The sequence below is a fragment of the Aquarana catesbeiana genome, linkage group LG04, assembly GCF_042186555.1.
Source record: "Aquarana catesbeiana isolate 2022-GZ linkage group LG04, ASM4218655v1, whole genome shotgun sequence".
NCBI lineage: Eukaryota > Metazoa > Chordata > Amphibia > Anura > Ranidae > Aquarana > Aquarana catesbeiana.
Window position 1 is genome coordinate 247,445,815 of NC_133327.1, and position 21,114 is coordinate 247,466,928.

At 39.0% G+C, this 21,114-nt stretch overlaps 1 protein-coding gene across 2 annotated transcripts in view; it reads left to right on the forward strand.

Annotated features, from left to right (window-relative positions):
• The window catches only part of LOC141139842 (probable cation-transporting ATPase 13A4), a 236,787-nt gene that overhangs the window by 118,685 nt on the left and 96,988 nt on the right, over nucleotides 1-21,114 (forward strand). For both annotated transcript variants that reach the window (XM_073626366.1, XM_073626365.1), the window contains exons 14-16: nucleotides 5,812-5,873; nucleotides 5,979-6,129; nucleotides 8,462-8,545. In XM_073626366.1, the coding sequence (XP_073482467.1) occupies nucleotides 5,812-5,873; nucleotides 5,979-6,129; nucleotides 8,462-8,545 (297 nt within the window). The remainder of the gene's footprint in view (nucleotides 1-5,811; nucleotides 5,874-5,978; nucleotides 6,130-8,461; nucleotides 8,546-21,114) is intronic.

Below are 21,114 nucleotides of genomic sequence, written 5' to 3' on the forward strand. Positions count from 1 at the left end.
GTAATAATGGCCACGGCATTTATTAAGGGGTTACCCAATGAACAATAATCATTTATAACCAAATCTTTAACTTAAATTCCATACCATAAAATATTTAATTTATTAATGATATCACGTAGTCCATCCAGAACTGAACTGGATGACAAACCCCAAAAGCTGAAAGCCACTCAAGAACTGAGTGGCTGAAGCCCCCAAAATGCCGCGGCCTGCTCAATCATATTCTGCAATCCTACAATAAAAATGTCTAAACCAACTTCTGATAGGTGGATGAAATCAAAACCATATAAACCAGGCAGGAAACCTTCCAGCTCGACATGGCGATATGAAAAACCACCTTGGGAAATGACCAAATTGCATATTGTTCTATTAACTCGTTTCCTAATCTTATCTATATAATGAAGATTACTTAATTCTGACCAAATGAGTCTAGGCACTATCTCTGAAAAAATTATTACAGTGGAAGGAAATAGCAACTTAAAAGAAGATAGGTCTCTTTTCATTTCACAAATCAACTCCCAAGTTTTGATCCTGCCCAGGTCATTGCCCCCGGCATGAACAATAAGAGCGTCGGGAGAAGGCCACTGACTTAACAAGTAAATGAATTGGTCTTTTACATTCCTCCATCTAAGCCCTCTTATGCCCCACCATAATACTTGAAAACGTCTTTCATCCAAGCCAATATTGATTGTGCCATTCTTGACGGAAGCTCTCCTTTTGGCCCAGAATATAAATGAAAGTCCAACTATCCAAATGATGCGCTTGGAAGGACCTAAGAGAAATTAAACAATAACCAAATCAGGACAAATATACAATTTAAATCTATCACTATCCCAACGACCCAACTGCTTTAGACCATTATTGGAAAACCCAAGCAAGCTGGCTTCCGTAGCCGCCCCTATCCTAAAGGAATGAGAAGAGAAGTGAAGACCAGAAAGATTAAGTTGTTTTAAGCAAGAAGACAGGACAGATGAGAATTGATATCTGGTTAAAGGGGATAAATTTAGATGAATAAAAAATGAACCCAAAAAGGGGGGACGAGCAGACAGATACTGAGAAACTCTAAAAACTGGGCATATGGTGTCAAAAGGGGCTTTATAAAGTGTCAACCAACATCCCTTGCCTAACCTATCCATTTTGGATTTACGTATAAAGATTCTGACTGAATCATCTAACACAGAGATGTCTGAAAAAACTAATATGGAAGCAGAGGATTTATTAGGTGCAGTAAATTCACCTAATCTCAGAGCACCAAAAAATGCCAGAACAAAAGCCATTCTGAACAGCAAAGTTTCAAAAGGGGAAAAACAAACTAACTCCAGTGTAAGCATAAGCTGAATCAATAAATTAGAAGAAATAGGGCGTCTGCTATCTAACACCAGAGAGGATTTTCTAAAACCCTTCAGCATTTGTCTAACTGGAAAAAAGGAATTAATGGCAGGAAGACCAGCCATTTTCAAAAAGAATGAAACCCCCGCTAAAATTTTGTTAATTGAAGCAGGGCCAAGTTTAGCTTTGATTAAGAAAGAAACAAAACATAACGACATTTGCACGGTAACTGTATTAAACTCGAAATTATATTCTTCACAAAATTTTCACCATCTGAACCAAGCTTGTGAGTATTCTTCCCAAGTTTTAGGAGCAATGGAATTTCTTATATATTCTTCAATTACTCCTATATCAGGCCCCAGAGAAAATCTGGGCAAGAGAAACCTTCCTGGTCCACCTCCAGAACAAGTTCCCGAAACCTCCGGAACAAGTTCCCGAAACCTCCGGAACTGCAAACGAGATAAGGAATCGGCAATCTCATTAGTAATGTCCGGAACATGCTTTGCTTTCAGCCAAATGTTAAAGGTCATGCATTGCAATGCCAAAAAACGGAGTAATTTTATCACTAACTCAGACTTAGATGACAAACAGTTTACTGCAAAAAATACTCCTTGATTATCTGTATGTAACATAACTCGTTTATTCTCAAAGAAATTACTCCAAATGGTAATAGCCACCACCACTGGAAATAATTCCAATAAAACTAAATTACGACTAATCTCTGGTGACCTCCAAGAATCAGGCCATCTTTCAGCACACCAATGGCCATCCAAAAAGGCACCAAAACCTACTGAACCAGATACATCTGTAAACAAGCGAATCTCAGAATCTTTAACAAATTCGCTCTGCCATACGGCTTGACCATTAAAGTTGATCAAAAACTGATCCCACACTCTTAGATCCTCCTTAATGGGCCGTGAAATAAATATATGAGAAAAAGGATTTTTAAAACCCCCAATAGCTAAAGCAAATCTCCGCGAAAAAATTCTTGCCACAGGGATGACCCTGGATGCAAAAGCAAAAAGACCCAACAAGGACTGAACGTCCCTCAACAAAGCCCTTCTTTTAGACAAAAAATTTTTTATCAAAGAAGTAATTTTTTTAATCTTGTCCATCGGCAAACGGAATTCCATGGCTACAGAATCGATTGTTATGCCCAGAAATTCGATAACCGAAGTTGGACCAACAGTTTTTTCATTGGCCAAGGGAATGCCAAAAGAATCGCAAATGCTGAAAAAACAACCTAACATTTCCGAACAAATATGCGATTCAGCTGGGCCAATAAATAAAAAATCGTCTAGATAATGTATAACGCCACCTTGAGGGGAATTTTGTGATAAAACCCACTGTAAAAAGGTCGAAAAGGATTCAAAATAACTGCAAGATTTGGAAAAACCCATGGGCATGCATTTGTCAAAATAAAATTTTTCTTCAAAGGAAAAACCAAGGGAATTAAAGCCACTGGGATTAACTGGCAAAAGCCGAAATGCAGATTTTATATCTGCTTTTGCCATAAGAGATGCTTTCCCAAAATGCTTTAATAAGCAAAGAGCTTCTTCAAAAGAAGCATATGATACTGCTTACTCAAATTCAGTGATCTCATCATTTAATGAATTACCACAAGGAAAAGATAAATGATGGATCAACCGAAAAGAGCCTGGCTCTTTTTTCGGTACCAGGCCTAAAGGAGATAAACGGAAATTTTCAAAAGGAGGGGAGGAAAAAGGTCCAGCGATTCTGCCTTCTTTTAATTCCTTAAAAATTTTCTCTCTAACTATATCAGGACATGCCAGAACGGATCGTAAATTTTTAACTAAAAGACAACCTTGTCCAGAAAAACCCGGAATTGAGAAACCAAATTTAAAACCTTCATAAAGAAGGTCCGCCATCCTGCGGTCTGGATACTGATCTAGCCAGAACTGCATTTTTGACAATCTCACTGGCGTCCATGCCCTTTGCATTAAAGTCCCTTGACTGAGATGTATTAGCTGATTTTTTGAAACACCGGGCTGCTGGGTGCGTACCTGCGCAGAATGAGCATTCATGCTTATATCTGCAGTTTGAAAGGAATCTGCACTGGGAATCGTTATATGCAAAGCATACTCCTTTACGAAAAGTCGATTGTACATTTGTTACTGGAGGTCTCTGTGTGTATTGCGGCCTTTGTGGCAGCATCAGGTTTAACCATAAACCTACATCTTTAACCCCCCATCTTAAAGATGGGTGGACAGAAAGCTTCTGTCTAAAGCTCTCATCATAGTTAAACCATGCAATTGCGCCAAAATGGCAGTATGCCTCCGCCACTATATCCAGGTGCTGAAATAAACCTGAACATTTATCTGGAAAACGTTCCCCTACAACAGAAGCAAAAATGCAAAATGCCTGAAGCCAATTTTGAAAAGTGCGGGGAATTGCCCTCCTCCTATCTTCCTCAGACCTATCATCTATTCTGTTATCGGATTTTAATAAAAATTCTTTAGATGACGGGAGTAATGATAAAATATCTATGAATTCTCCATGCCAAATTTTTTCTTTAACAGCATTAGATAAGTGATAACCAAGAGGGGATAATTCACAGGGGAGGGCTTCTTTAAAACAAGATTCAGAAACCAAAGTTTTAACAGGTAAAGAAAATGTAGAATTAGCAACAGAAACAGGCATAGAAGGATTTACATTTATATTGGCATTATGTTTTATAGGTAATTTATTTTCACTCAGGTGATTAAAACTTATTGGAATGGCGGGGTTACCTTGTGAAAGTACAGCATTATCAGCTAAATTTAAACCTCCTGAGCCACCGCCACTCCACACATTACCAATATTAACAGGTTCACCCATTTTTGCAAGTACATTGGCTAAAGAACCAACTACTTTACCCAATTCTATTAAATGTAAATCATATTTCTCACCAGAATAATGGTCCACGCTGACAGGCTGCCCAGAATCTGGCACCTCACAGGATAAGCCCGCAGAAGCCTCCTGAGGTGAATCTACTCCGGCTCTGTCTGAGGAGCGTGACCTTTCTTGTATTAATTGTTCTCTCACAGGGGGAGAGGGAGAAATGTCACTTCTCAACCTCTTTCCCTTGTTACCTCTGCGACCTCTCTTTACACCAGCAGGGGGAGCTGGGAGACTGTCATCCATAATTACTTCCATAGGAACTGACTGGGCATGCTCCATATCAGCCGAGGCTGACACTGACGGAACTGCATCTTCCTCTAGACACCGCCTTAACCATTCCGCCCCCCCACGGCTCTCAGCCTTTTGGATAAGGCGGCGCAGCAGCTCTTCCATCCTTCGGGTATGCCATGGAGCAGCGCGGTTCTGTCTTCAGCAACGTCCCCTCAGGCGGTGACCGGAGCAGGAAAGCCACCAGCTATATATAGACACAGCCTGGCTCAATCCCGCCCGATCCAGCCAATCCGGGGACCGTTGCTACCCGCTCCACTTTCTGCCATCTCCTGGGGCAACCTAATACAAAACAGAGAGAGGGGGGGAACCTTGGAAGATACCACCGCCCTCTGTACTGTGCTATGGAGCCCCGCATAAACTCTAGGGGCTCAGACATTATCTTGCAAACTAAATCTAAAACTGGTGTTGCCATTAAGGTAATATATTGTCCAAGAAAACATTTCTTCATGTAGGACAGAGCAATCTCAAGCCTTGTCGCACTCCAGTGAAGTGGCAAACTGGACAGTACAGGTACAACAGATAGCGCCATATTAGGTACTGATTGCTGTTTTGGAAATCATCTGTTTTTACATTTGTTGTGTGGGAAAAGTGTATTCTTTTCAATGTAGTGGCACATATAAAAAATCCAAAAAAGGTCCAAATGTAGTGTAATATTGAGAGGAAGTTTTGGTATTACTATAAGAACCTCATATGCAAACAAGGCCAGCAGAATAACTCTGTCTCCTATTTAGATTCCTTTGACTTAGGTTCATGAAATTAGGCATCTGGGACAAGGTTTCAATGCTTCAATAAAAACCAGAGGCAAACTGCCCTGTAATGACTTCCAATTTACTCTTGTTGGAATTAAGTAAATCAATAAAGAGAGTTTAATAAGACTCGTGGCCACTCATTACAATTAGAAGAAAAGAGGTTTAACCTTAAACTACGTAGAGGGTTCTTTACTGTAAGAGCGGCAAGGATGTGGAATTCCCTTCCACAGGCGGTGGTCTCAGCGGGGAGCATTGATAGCTTCAAGAAACTATTAGATAATCACATGAATGACCGCAATATACAGGGATATGTAATGTAATACTGACACATAATCACACACATATTTTGGACTTGATGGACTTGTGTCTTTTTTCAACCTCACCTACTATGTAACTATGTAAGTGCCGTGTCAGAGTTATGCTTAACCACGAGTCATGTAGACAACGAAATGCAATGTTTTCATGATCATGTTGATTAATATTTTTGGTGTACACACACAATGTTTTCTATTTGAATTATTATTTGTATTCACTTGATTTCTAGACTGGAACTTTAACAGAAGATGGCCTTGATTTAATGGGAGTAATACCATCTAAAAATGCATGGTATGTCTGTCTACTAAAATCCTTTTCCTTTATAAGATACAGTATTTCTTTCTTCTTACATAGATTTGATTATTTCTATAAATTTATTTCACTTTTCATCTGAAGCTTTCAGGAAATGTTAACTCATGAACAGATTAACGATCTCTCTGGGGAGCCACTATTTACTGCAATGACAAGCTGTCATTCTCTGATCATGGTGGATGGAAAAATACAAGGTGATCCATTAGATGTGAAGATGTTTGAAGCCACTTCCTGGGTAATAGTTTCACACTCCTTTTTTTATGATTGCTCTAATATTGAAGTACAAATATGGTTCCTAGCTCTTCTAAATAATAAAAAACAAAAAACTGTTAACTGTTTGCAGAGATAGCAGCAGTGTTAATTAACTATTTAGTGTTCACACACTTTTTAGTCGACTAAAATAGGAATAAAACAATTCAGATGACTAAAATACCATTGAAACTAAAATGGAACTTTAGTAAAAAGACTGACTAAAACAAAATCAAAATGTGACGTCATAATTAACACTGCACTACCACATAAAAATAAGTAGAGGGCATCGACTAAGCTGCTGAAAAAAAAAAAAGGCTTTTCTTTTTTTTCCTTAATATTTAATGCTGGTAATATATTTAGGTAATATGTGCAGTTTACATTTTTTAAATATATTTTAAAGTTGCACTTCTGTTTGTCAAAAAACAATATTTTTGTTTGTTTATGAAACTTGGTTTTATTTATAAAGACGTTATATATCCCAACGGCTAAATCTGTGACTGTAGTGCATGTTCAAACTTCAATACCATAAATAATAATATGTGTGACAGACAGCCCCTGTAGTCATAAGGTAAATGGGTGACAGTGAGAGGTCTGTAACAGGGCGCAAGGCGTTAAGCACTGGCCACTCCTTGCTTTCCACCTAGGGTATAACTTGTCTTCCCTGGGTTAATTAGTGTTGGTTCTGAGAAAGGAGATAAGCAGGCTGTGAGGGAACAGGACTGGAGCAGACCCAGTAAGCTCTATTTTCTAACCAGGAGTCTTAAAACTGTTTTGCTGGACTTTTTGTTTTTGGACTGTTTCCTAACCCTGCATGGGAATCCTTTTGTTTGCTGACCAATAAACAGGGGCAGTAAGCTCTTTACCCTTACATGTGGCTTGGATTACCTCTCTGAGAACTCTCCACTTAAAGCTGAACCCCACACATGCTATTAGGTTTTTACTTCAGGAGTATATAATGAGCATTACAATTTAACTAAACTCATTTGATTTTAGTTGACTTAAATGTAGATTTTTAGTTGACTAAATACGACTAAAACAATTTAGATGACTAAAATATGACTAAACTAAAAATGGCATTTTAGTCAAAAGACTATGACTAAATAGAAATTTGATGCCAATATTAACACCATAGTTTAACCTTAAACTACGTAGAGGGTTCTTTACTTTAAGAGCGGCAAGGATGTGGAGTTCCCTTCCACAGGCTGTGGTCTCAGCGGGGGGCATCGATAGTTTCAAGAAACTATTAGATAAGCACCTGAATGACCACAACATACAGGGATATACAATGTAATACTGACATATAATCACACACATAGGTTGGACTTGATGGACTTGTGTCTTTTTTTAACCTCACCTACTATGTAACTATGTAACGCTAGCTAGCACAAAAGAAGATTGTTGGGTGGTCTCCAGGCACCACATTCCCAACTTATGAATAAAGAAAGGAGGGTTTACATATAAACAAAAGGGACTTTTAAAATGACATACAAAAAATAAGAAAATCAGGTTACATTTTTTCAGATAAAAACATCAATGAAAATTTTTAAGTTGGTGATGGTCACAGACATATTTTTTTCAACAGTAGGTTTAAATGACCTTTGGTAAGCATGCAGTTCATGTTACACATAGGTACAGATGGTAAATGGTTTCACAATAGGCTTAATCAAGAAGATATAATAAGTGAAAAAGATGTGTTGCTTCCACCATCCTGGAAGCCTAGAGGATGCCACCAATTGTAAGCCCAAGAAAGCCACCAATAAAAACTTTTGGAGTCGGTGGACATGGAGGCTTGTGGAGGCACAGTTTTCTTTTGGCACCAGATTATCAATATATCTCCCTAGTTGATGGTGATCACCTTTAATTTAAAGCTGGTGTATCTCTTGTTTTATACCCCTGTAGTCCCCCAGTAATCCCATGGGTTTTATTGGCAAATTCTTGAGTTTACGATTGGTGGCATCTTCTAGACTGCCAGGTTGGTGGGTGTGACGCATCTTTTTTCACTTATTATATCTTCCTGACGAATGTTTTTAAGAACCATTTACTATTTGCTTACTGAAGGTTATTTAAACCTACTTTGTCAAAATCTAGGATTTTACTTCAATTTTACTTTCAGTGATAACAGTAAGCTGAAGAGAGGGTGAATCTCCCTAAGGGGGAAACAGACAACAAAGAAAGGCCAACAGGTGTTTTAATCCCTCCTCATTATCCAACTCTAAAAAAAGTTTTGCCTTAAGTCATACTTTAAATACCGTATATGAAAACCCTGGCATGAAAAAAAAAGTTTTACAGTGATATTTTCCAATATATGTTTTCAGGTACTTGATGACACCTGCAAAGATTTTTGTGATGAAAACACATCCCAGAATAAAATAGTTCGACCTGGACCAGACTTTAATAGCGTAAGTTTCCTAGATTAAACGTGTGCTTCAAGCATAAGAAATTAAATATATATATATATATATATATATATATATATATATATATACGGTATATATAAAACATAACATAAATATATACTGCGTGTGTGTGTGTGTGTATATATATATATATATATATATATATATATATATATATATATATATATATATATATATATATATATATATATATACACACACACACACGCAGTATATATTTATGTTATGTTTTATATATACATATCCATATATATATCCCTTTCATGCCTAAGCCTATTTCTGACGTGTTTCTTACAAGTTAAAATGTATTTTTTGCTAGAAAATTACGTAGATCCCCCAAACGTTATATAGATTTTATTTGGCAGAGACCCTAGAGAATAAAGGGATGATCATTACAATATTTTATGTCACACAGTATTTGCACAGCGGTCTATCAAACAAACTTTTTTGGAAAAAAAGACACTTTCATGAACTAAAAAAAATAAATAAACAGTAAAGTTAGCCCAATTTTTTTGTATAATGTGAAAGATGTTGTTACCCCACGCAGATAGATACCTAACATGTTATGCTTTGAAATTGCACACACTCGTGGAATGGCGACAAACTATGGTACCTAAAAATCTCCACAGGCAATGCTTTAAAAATATTAAACGATTACCAGATTAGAGTTGCAGAGGAGGTCTTTCACTAGAATTATTGCCCTGACTCTAATGATCGCGCTGATACCTCACATGTGTGTTTTAAACACCGTTTACATATGCGGGCACGACTTAGGCATGCGCTTTCTTTGCTGCGCAAGCTCACGGGGACAGGGGAGCTTTAAAAAAAATAATTTTTTCTTATTTATTTTATTTATTTTTATTTTTTTACATTGTCACTGATCTGATCACTGAAGAGTGGCAGAAGGCAGCAGGAGGGGGAGACGTCCCCTCCCGCTCCTTTAGGATAACAGCCGAGTGGCTTTTAGCCACATCGGTTGTTATCCCTAAAGAGCCGACCGCCCGCTCTAAAAAACAATACTGGGGTGATGCCTGTAGCTGCAGGCATCACCCCGGTATAACCCCTTAAAGGCGAGGCCGCATATGTGCGTACATTCGATGCTAAGGGGATATACTTACTATACTCCACTGAAACTGCTCTACTGGAACTCACTGTTGATCTACTAACTACTAAAACCAGTGGCCACTACTCCATACTCATACTACTAGACCTCTCTGCAGCCGTTGATACTGTTGACCATCACCTCCTCCTCAGAAAAAACTCCACTCGGCCTTCAGGACTCTGCCCTCTCTGCCCTCTCTGGTTCTCCTCCTACAGCACTCCTTCAGTGTTACCTATACCTCTGTTTCCTCCTCTCCACCTCTTTTTTCTGTAGGGGTACCCCAAGGTTCTGTCCTCAGACCCCTCCTCTTCTCCATATACACCTCCTCCCTTGGTCAATTAATAAACTCCCATGGCTTCCAGTACCATCCCTATGCTGACGAGTGACGACACACAAATCTATCTCTCTACTCCTCACATCACTCCTACAGTCTCCTCTAGCATTACTAACTTATTAACTGACATATCAGCATTGGTGTCACACCACTTCCTCAAATTCAATCTTTCTAAAACTGAGCTCATAATTTTTCCTCTGGCCCGTGTCCCCTCCCCTAACTTCCCCATCAAGATTAAGAATACAACCATCAGTCCCTCTCCTCATGCCAGGGTGCTAAGTGTAATCATAGACTCTGACCTTGTCAGGAACAAAGAATCAGACTGAGACAGAAGTGCAATAAGAATCACACTTTTTAGTAAAATGGTACAAACAGAGTAAACGTAGTCAAAACATAGCCAGGGTTTGGTAACCAGAGCGGGTGGTCGGAATAAGCCAGTGAAACAGGAATCCAGAGATTAGCGTAGTAGAGGCAGTAAACAGGATCAGGAACCAGAAGGGAAGTCAGCCAGGTAAAAGTATTTAACATGAAAACACAGCAGAGAGTATTCGGATATGTTGACCAGGCGAAGGCACAGGAGATCTGATCCAGGCAGTTTAAATAGCCAGCAGGGCTAGCTGACGAGCAGGAAATGAAGACCAGGTGAGTCACTGTGGAATGAAGAGTACTGGCAATTAACTGACAGCTGAGCACAGAGCTCTGAGAAGGAAGGGCTGAGCCCAGCACTGACAGACCTGTCCTTTCAGCCCCAAATCCAATCACTGTCAAAATCTTGCAGACTTCACCTTCATCACATCTCCAAAATACACCCCTTCTTAACCATTGAAACCAACTCATTCATTATCTCTCGCCTTGACTATTGTAACTCCCTTCTCATTGGCTTACCTCTCCCCTCTTCAGTCTATCAAGAATGCCACTGCCAGACTCATCCACCTTACCAGCCGTTCAGTGTCCACCACCCCTCTCTGCCAATCCCTCCAATGGCTTCCCATTGCATTGAATTGAATTGTATTGTTGCTGTACTGTCTCCCTTTATATTGTAAAGCACTTTGCAAACTGTTGGCGCTATATATATCCTGTATAATAATAACAACCCTCAAAAAATCCACTCGCCTGCACGCATTTTGCGAGTGGATTTTGAGGGCTGGCGAGTGTGGGTTGCCTGGGGGCAGGGGGGGGGGTATGCACCGCCGGCAGCCTGGGTTTCTCAGAGCGATCGTAGGGGAAGGGAGAGGAGAGCCGCCGCCTGGTTGATCAGAGCGTGGGGAACATAACAGCTTTAATTTCAATAGCTATGTGTTCCCCGCTGTGCACCGTCATATACAGCCCCTCCCCCTTGTCCGGGCACTTTGATAGACAGATCACCCGTCCCAGGATTGGATGGGTGATCTGTCTATCAAAGTGCCCGGACAAGGGGGAGGGGCTGTATATGACAACGTGCGGCGGAGAACCTCGGAAAGGCTTTTGAAGTGCGCTCGGGCCTTTACGGCCATTTCTGAGGCTCTCCCCCCCCGCCTCTGGCCCCATTGGGTATTGCATCCCATTGAAGTCAATGCGGAACTAATTATTTTCATTTCTATTGACTTCAATGGGAAAACTCGCTTTGATATGCGAGTACTTTGGATTACGAGCATACTCCTGGAATGGATTATTCTCGTAATCTGAGGTTCCACTGTATTATATATTTATAAAGCGGTGTTCCGCCCCCGCCCCGTTAAAAATTAATTCTAATATATCATGTAAATACAGAGCAAGAAAATAGACAGTGCTGAGAGACCCTGAATTGGCAACTTAACTGCTTCTCTTGTGAACATTAAAGTAAAATACTGGGATATACCTAACTAATCTTAAAAATGCTCCATCCCTCCTCCTAACAACTACACTAACTAACTTGTGTAGGAAAGATCTGTACACTTACCTATTTTCAGGCTGCTTTGGTATGGTCATGTGATCTTACCTGTGTCAGCCAGGGCTGACCGCAGAGGAGAGCAGAGAGTGACAGACAATAGCTGTCAATACAGAAAAACAAAAAAACTGCGCTTGGAGAGTATGGCAAAGCTGCGGTTATAAGTGAGGTACACCAAAACAGAAAAGAAATATAAAAAAAAATGCGCTAAAAAATATTAACAAAAATAATTGGAATGGTAAAGTCCTATTTGAAAGAATGTCCAATCAACACACAGTGAATAACGTGAATGTTCATAAGTTGTTAAGTGGAAGTTGCAAAAATTAAACCAAATCTTATGTGGTAAACTGCTTACCAGAAAGTAAGCCAAACGAGCGAGTGGCTTAAAACCCAGCCTGGGCCTTTAAGGAAAGCGATCAAATGAAACAGGATGGATCACACTCGTCTCGTGTGTTCGGATCCACGAAGGATTACCCCAAAAATGTATTAAAAAACATAGCGTAATACTGACAAAAATTGTGAAAAAAATAAAAAAAAAAAATAAAAATAAAATGTGCACCACTCACCAAAAACTAAATCATAAATAATCATAAAAAATCCGGTGTTGTGAACACATATAGGATCATTCGGTGGGTGACATGCAATCATACAATAAGGTGTGTGATTCTCTTTGGAAAAGTGATGTGTAGACTTTACAGAGAATCTGCTTACCAGATATTAAAACCAAGTGAGCATATATTTTTCAAAGATTGAAAAAGAAGGTGCAGCGAGCCACATAAAATAGCTGTCAATCCCTGGGAGTAGTGACGTCGCCCATAGGCATTCTATGGCTCATCCATTGTCTCCATCCTCTCCCGTGAAGCCACCACTAGCTGACACAGGGGAGCCAGCGGCCTGTAAATAGGTAAGTATACAGACCTTTCTAACACAGGTTAGTTAGCATAGCTGTTAGGAGAGGGAAGGGAGCATTTTTAAGGCTAGTTAGGTATATCTAGGAATTCTAATTTACTTACTGTAATCCTGGGTGTAAATTTAAAACAGCACAGGGACAGAAGCTGTTTGTCCCAGCATTGATTTAAAATGGCACTAGGACTCTGATGGACCCATGACAGTGCTGAAACTGCTGGCTGTCATTAGCAGTCATTAGCAGTTGGGACCATGTGCTAATTCCATGAGATAAAATGATCAGCTCCTGGGTTTTAGATGCTGGTATACAGATTCTTCTACAGATCGCTCATAGGGGTACAAGATGTACATGACAATGCAAACACAATGTGCTTACATGGGAGCATAGTGATGTTATCATGGAACCTCTCTGAGCAAAAAAAATATATACACTGTATATGTATATACACTATGTCACCAAAATATTGGGACATGCACATGAACTTTAATGGCATCCCAGTCTTAGTCCGTAGGGTTCAATATTGAGTTGGCCCACCCTTTGCAGCTATAACAGCTTCAGCTTTTCTGGGAAGGCTGTCCACAAGGTTTAGAGGTGTGTCTATGGGAATGTTTGACCATTCTTCCAGAAGCGCATTTGTGAGGTCAGGCACTGATGTGGACGAGAAGGCCTGGCTCGCAGTCTCCACTCTAATTCATCCCAAAGGTGTTCTATCGGGTTGAGGTCAGGACTCTCTGCAGGCCAGTCAAGTTCCTCCACCCCAACTTGCTTATCCATGTTTTTATGGACCTTGCTTGGTGCACTGGTCCAAGCCAAATGACTGCACACCAGTGTACAAAGCAAGGTTCATAAAGACATGGATGAGTGAGTTTAGGGTGGAAGAACTTGACTGGCCTGCACATAGTCCTGACCTCAACCCGATAGAACACCTTTGGGAGGAATTAGAACGGAGACTGTGAGCCAGGCCTTCTTATCCAACATCAGTGCCTGACCTCACAAATGCACTTCTGGAATAATGGACGAACATTCCCATAGACACACTCCTAAACCTTGTGGACAGCCTTCCCAGAAGAGTTGAAGCTGTTACAGCTGCAAAGGGTGGGCCAACTCAATATTGAAACTAAAATAAAAATAAGTGCAGCGCTAAATACAAAGTATCCCCTGAGGGATATATAGTGCATTCAATAAATTATATATAAATATAAAATGTGTTCTGATATAAATCAAACAATATGATAAATGTTATATATATAGATATATACTTAGGGCTTTTTTTCTCAAACAATAGGTGCTGGAACTCAACCACGACCCCCCAAAATCCCTCCACCCACTCACACCCTCCAAATCACATCAAATAGTGGGTGTGGTGAGTCAAATTTCACAAACAGTAGGAGGGTCTTAAAGGGGCATTAAATACCAGGATTGCATTACATACAGAGTGCAGAGCTGTCACTGTGGAGAGCAGCCCCCCCCAAGGGTCTGAGCCAGAGGTGGTGGAACTGAGTTCCACCAAGTTCCCTCTGGAAAAAAAAGCCCTGTATATACTATATTACCAAGAGTATTGGGATGCCTGCATTTACACACACATGAACTTTAATGGCATTCCAGTCTTAGTCCTTAGGGTTCAATATTGAGTTGATATGTCAAACTTTGTGAGCTGCTATGTTAATCTAATTAAAGCTGTCAGCACTAAACACACTTCCTAAATAGGAATGTGAATAATCAAACTAAAATTAAAATAGGCGCAGCGCTAAATACAAAGTATCCCCTGAGAGGATATATAGTGCATTCAACAAATGATATATAAATAAAAATAAAGTGCAATATGCAAAATGTGTTCTTATATAAATCAAACAATATAATAAATGTTAAAGTGCAATGTGCAAACGTTGTCTGTATAGTGTCTTAAAACAAAAATTATGTAGCCAGTGGAAAGTCCGAATCAGATTGCAAAAAAAAGTCTCAAATACAATATTTCTTCAAAATCGCTGATGTGCAATCGATATTCCAAAGTGCTGTGGTGTCCAAATTTCACGCAAGTGATTCGTGCTTCACACACCCCCCCTAAGTGGTTAGACTCACCAGTAGACATGTGCACTGACAAAAAATTTGTTTGTTTTCGTTTGCTTTTTTTTTGCTTTTTTCGGAAATAAGGAAATTTGGAAATTCGAAAATTCGGAAATCCGAAAATTCGGATTTTCAAATTTCCGAATTTCCAGAATTTCGAATTTCGAAATTTTGAATTCCGAATTTTCGAATTTTCAAATTTCCGAATTTCCGAATTTTTTAATTCCAAATTTCGAATTTCCAAATTTTCACATTCGGAAATTCAAAAATGAGAAAGTCCAAAAATTCGAAAAAAAAGAAAGAAAATCAGTAAAATTCAAAATAATAACTAACTAATAATAACTATTAAATTATAGGTATTGGAATTTCCTTTAAAATTTGGCTGTTTGTGAACGTAACGAATACAAATTTATCTAAAGTTACAAATTGCCCGAAATAACAAATGCTGCATCTAAACAAATGGAATGGAACAAATTAATAATAAATAATAAAAATAAAAAGGTTTTATTATTATTATTGTTATTTATTATTATTAGATCGTTACGTTCCATTCGTTTAGATACGGCATTCGTTATTTCAGATAATTTGTGACTTTGGATAAATTCATACTTGTTACGTTCACTAACAGCCAAATTTGAAAGGAAATTCCAATACCTATATGATTAAAATGTATTATTAGTTATTATTTCAGATTTTCTTTCTTTTGAATTTTCAGATTTTCATTCTTTTGAATTTTCAGATTTTCATTCTTATTTTTAGATTTTCAAATTTCCAAATTTTTGAATTTTCAAATTTATGAACTTTAGAATTTCCGAACTTTAGAATTTCCGAACTCTCAAATTTCCGAATTTTCAATTTTTCAATTTCCGAAACTTTTCAATTTCCAAATTTCCCAAATTTCGAATTTCTGAAATTTTAAAATTTCCAATTGCCGAAATTTAGAATTTCCTAATTCCGAATTTCCGAAATTCTAAATAATCGGAAATTCAAAAATTCGGAATTTTGCAAATTCAGAATTTTGCAAATTCGGAATTTTGGAAATTTGGAATTTTGGAAATTTGGAATTTTGGAAATTCGGAAATTAGAAATTCGGAAAATCTAAATTTCGGAAATTGAAAAATTTGGAAATTTCGCAATCAACTAATTTGTCAGAATTAAACGAATTGCACATGTCTACTCACCAGATTGAATGGACCCCTTAGCAGTACTGCATGTGGGTCAATCAGGCTTAGCCTGGTGAGCAGGGTGATGAGACGCCACTTCAAAAACTTATCTTCCTTTGTGTTTCAGACTTTTATGCTTTTTAAATGTGCCTTTGGAAATGATTAATCCTTTGAAATGCTTCTCATTGTTTTCCTTCTCCTTATAAGCTGCCCGTAAACTCCAGTCACATCGATCATTTAAAGAGTTAAGCCTCCTTGCTGCCGCTCGTGAACTCTAATCACATCGACCACATGCAAAACAATCAGATCTGGCAATAGTGCTTTATCATTTTTAACATTTTTATTGTATTCAAAAAGGTCATACAAATTTGCACTCACATTTCAAAAACTTAAAACAAGCGTGTGTATTATGCTTGTACCACCAGTGCTAAGACGAATACATGTATGTCAGCCGTCAGTGCTTGTTGCGTCTGTTACACTCAAAATGGTGCTTCCTGGTTCCTACTTCCTGGTTCCACATTTGCCAGCCTCTCAGGTCCCTCCTACTAGTTTCGTCACTCCTCGAGAAGTCACACAGCAAGGAGGCTTAACTCTTTAATTGATCGAGGCACATTTAAAAAGCCTAGAAGTCTGAAACACAAAGGAAGATTAGTTTTTGAAGTGACATCTCATCACTCTGCTCACCAGTATAAGCCTGATTGACCCACATGCAGTACTGCTAAGGGGTCCATTTTATCTGGTGAATCTAACTACTTAGGGGGGTGTGTGAAGCACGAATCACTTGTGTGAATTTTGACCACCACAGCACTTTGGATTATTGATTGCAAGAATATTGTTATATTCTTAATATCTATATTTTCGGTCCTATGAGTATATAACTGAGGTTATGAAATCCCCTGTAATTTTGTGTATATGAAAGGTCTTTTGAACTAATGACTTAAAGATGGTGAAATTTGAACTGAGTTCTCAATTTCAAAAAGCTGTCAAGACATTTTGATTGATATTCTAAGTTTATATTTTCATAAAGGCAGGGCTTTTTTTCTCAAACAATAGGTGCTGGAACTCAACCACGACCCCCCAAACCCCCCCCCCACACACACACACACCCCAAATCACATCAAATAGTGGGTGTGGTCATATTTCACAAACAGTAGAAGGGTCTTAAAGGGGCATTAAATATCAGGATTGCGTTACATACAGAGTGCAGAGTTCATGGGGGTTACACACAGAGTGCAGAGTTGTCACTTCTAAACACAGAAACCAGAGTTCTGTGTTTACAAGTGATTGTGGTGAGCAGGCACCAAAGGGTCTGAGCCAGAGGTGGTGGAACTGAGTTTCACCAAGTTCCCCCTGAAAAAAAGCCGTGCATAAAGGTATCCCTATGTAACAGATATCTTGTTTGAGAAACTGGGTGTTTATATAATTTCTCTGAGCCAAGCTGTCTCTCAAACTCACTTCTTGCTCTGTCTTTAATTAGTCATGCTGTTCATATTACATTCCTAATCTTAGCCCCCACTCTTAGAGGGAAGTGGAAGGGAGATGATGAGGGGAGTAATATGGGAGTGTGTATTTTTAGGAGCGCTTTCAAACAAAGAATTTGAGTTTATTTAAAAGGAAGATGCAGGTTTTTTTTTTTACAAGAAAAGAAACGTTTATCCGATTTTTACAATACAAGCGATGTAAATACACAGTTGTTCACAGAAATACTGCTACATAAATTGTCACAAAACGAATGAGCGAAATCTTAAAACAGGAGAAAGATGTACAGAGTTATTGAGTTACATCACATTAGGAGATGAGATCTGAGGTAGTAATTTCCAGCAGTATTGATTGAGAAGATCCTAAAGGCGGGGGGGGGAAATGGAGGGCGAGGACTGGGAGGGAAAGGAGGGGGGGGATGGGGGGGGGCCGGAGGGAGGATCCCATCCATTCTATTAGGTTCACAGAGCTTAAACAATGATTAGGCATTCAAAAGGTAAAAATTGGTGGCAAACTATTGCGGGGCGGGTCCAACATCAATATCTCGGTGACCATATCGACCATATCTTATAAAATTTGGCAGGACAGTTTCGATTGGCATATATAAGTTTATATAATGGTAGCACCGAATTCAATTTAAGGCGCCATGAGGATACCCTGGGTGGGGCATTATCCTTCCAATGGAGGAATATCTCTCTACGAGCATGAAATGTGGCATAGTTCAAAAATAGTCTAGTATATTTGCCTTTTACCCTGGAGTCAAAAACATTGAGCAGCATCATTTTGGGGTCTATTCCCAGCTCCAGAGTGGTAACCCGACTAAGGGTGTCAGCTATCTCCAACCAATAGTCTCTGAGGCGGGGACAGGACCATATCATACGAAAGAAGGTGGCGGAACTCTGACCACATCTAGGACAGGCCACCGGGACGAAGATGCAGGTTTAGACGGGACTTCTGCTACGCTTCTACATTTTCTCTTCACTTCACAAGATAACTACAGAAACCCAGCATACAGACATTTTTTACAGATGCTCTCAGGACAAAGGAAATTGCAGCCATTTTGTATGACTCACACGTGCGGACCGTATGTCCGTTACTCATCCGTTTGTTTTTGGATGCAATACGGACATACATGCATCCCTATGGGATAGCGGGTGTCAAGAGAAGAACATCCGCTGACACCCGATATCATCCGTCCCCGCTATCGTCCGATTCTGCAGACGGAGGAGAATCCAATTTTTCTATTCATCTGCAGAGTGGATCGGATGAACACGGACAGACGGTCCGTGTTCATCCAATCCCCCTTAGCGGAGAGTAGAGATCTGACAGGGCGGTCCCTGCATAGTGTGCAGGGACCGCCCTGTCATCTGCCGGCTCAGCGGGGATCAATGGAGAGATCCCTGCTGAGCAGCGGAAGTTCACAGGGCGGATCATCACGGATCCATCCTGTGTGAAAGGGGCCTAAAGCTACTTTTTACAAACATCAGCACTTTTGAAGAAATATTGTATTTTGGACTGTTTTTTGCAATCGGACTTCTACTGGCTACATGCTTGTCATTTTTTTTTTTTTTTGTCTTTTTTATCTACTTTGCCCATCTATGCACAGCACTTGCACATATAATTGATTGGCACGATCTTTTCACCATTGATTGATTTTTAAAAGGACACTATATGGACAAAGTTTGCACATTACACTTTAACATTTATTATATTGTTTGATTTATATAAGAACATATTTTGCATATCGCACTTTATTCTTATTTTTATTTATATATCATTTATTGAATGCACTATATATCCCTCAGGGGATACTTTGTATTTAGCGCTGCACCTATTTTAATTTTAGTTTGATTATTTACATTCCTGTTTAGGAAGTGTGTTTGGTGCTGGCAGCTTTAATTAGATTAACATAGCAGCTCACAAAGTTTCACATATTAACTCAATATTGAACCCTAAGACTAAGACTTGAATGCCATTAAAGTTCATTTGTGTGTAAATGCAGGCGTCCCAATACTTTTGGTAATATAGTATATATCTATATATAAATATATCTATGTATATAGATATATCTATATCCTAAAAAGAATACAAATATTACTTTACCAGATTAATTCCCAGGTTGCAACAATGATATCAGATGATCCGGATGATGATAACATTTGTGTTTTCTGCACAAGCATAAAACTCTCATGCATGGCTATTAACATTTTTATTGTTTTCAAACCTGTGAAAAAGTTGATGTTGCGCTAATTTGTGCTGTCTTTAACCCAACCTAATTTTATCTAAATGTTGCACCAACAACTTCTGCAAACCCTGCACGTGTCACAATGTAGTGTTGAAAGGGAAAAAAAGCTCTCCTGAAGTGAAACATATAATTTTGAGCTTTACCATTCCAATATGTTGCATAAAAGTCACACTAATGTGATACTATTTTAAGCACTTCAGCCCCGGAAGACTTTACCCCCTTCCTGACCAGAGCATTTTTTACAATTCTTACAATTTGGCACTGCGTCGCTTTAACTGACAATAGCGCGGTCGTTCGACGCTGTACCCAAACAAAATGTGCGTCCTTTTTTGGTGGTATGAGCTTTCTTTTGGTGGTATTTGATCACCTCTGCGTTTTTTATTTTTTCAAAAAATATATATAGTGTAGCGCTGTGTGTGTAAATGGTAAAGGGTATAAAAACAGTGGGTTAGGCTCGAGCCATCTCCTAATGGCCAGCAAATAGACAGAAAATACTTCAAAATTAAATAAAAGTGAGTCAATACAATCAAAAGTGCACTATATGTTATAAAATGACATGTAAATTATAAAAATTACAACAAACCAGTGATTAATGGTGAACAAGAACAAATTATATATAGATAAAAGTTCAGCCAAAAGAGTCCATAAATATTAGAAAATGTGTTCCTGATAAAAATCAAAAACCACCACCGAAAGGTCTCTGAGGGTCAACTGGTGAAAACAACGATGGAAATCTTCTGGTAGATGAAAAGGTAGAGCACCAAAATGAAATGAGACGTCTAAATATAAGACAGGACCATCACCAGAGTATCTGAGGAGGCTTACCGGAAGCAGGGGACTTGAAAAGACATACGTCTTACAAGTCTCAGAAAGCTTAATGAGCCGCCAGGGCTGGCAAGATGGATCATCGGGTGTCCACAACTTCAAATGGGGGGGAAAGGAAAATCCTTGCACAGCTTCAACCGTCCAAACGTTTCAACAGGCCAACCGGATGTTTTTAAAAACCATGAGAGAAATAAAGCTCACATGGCATGATATCGTTTAAAAAACATGCATTTATTAAAATACTATAAAAGGAACACTCACATGATATAAGATCGTAAACAGCTCAAATTGTATCAAACGCGGTGATCATAGGGGGTCCACCCAACATGTTTCGGCTTACGAGCCTTCATCTGGGGTGTGGAGCCCCCCTACCCCACCGCTATTTAAACCAGAAATGACCCCCACTGGGAGTGTCACGACACAGGAAGTGACCGACTGATGTCACTTCCGATTCTCAAATTGGTGTTAGTGTGCATAAAATATGTAGCATAAAAAATAAGCAGTGTTATACCGCTAACACTAAAAT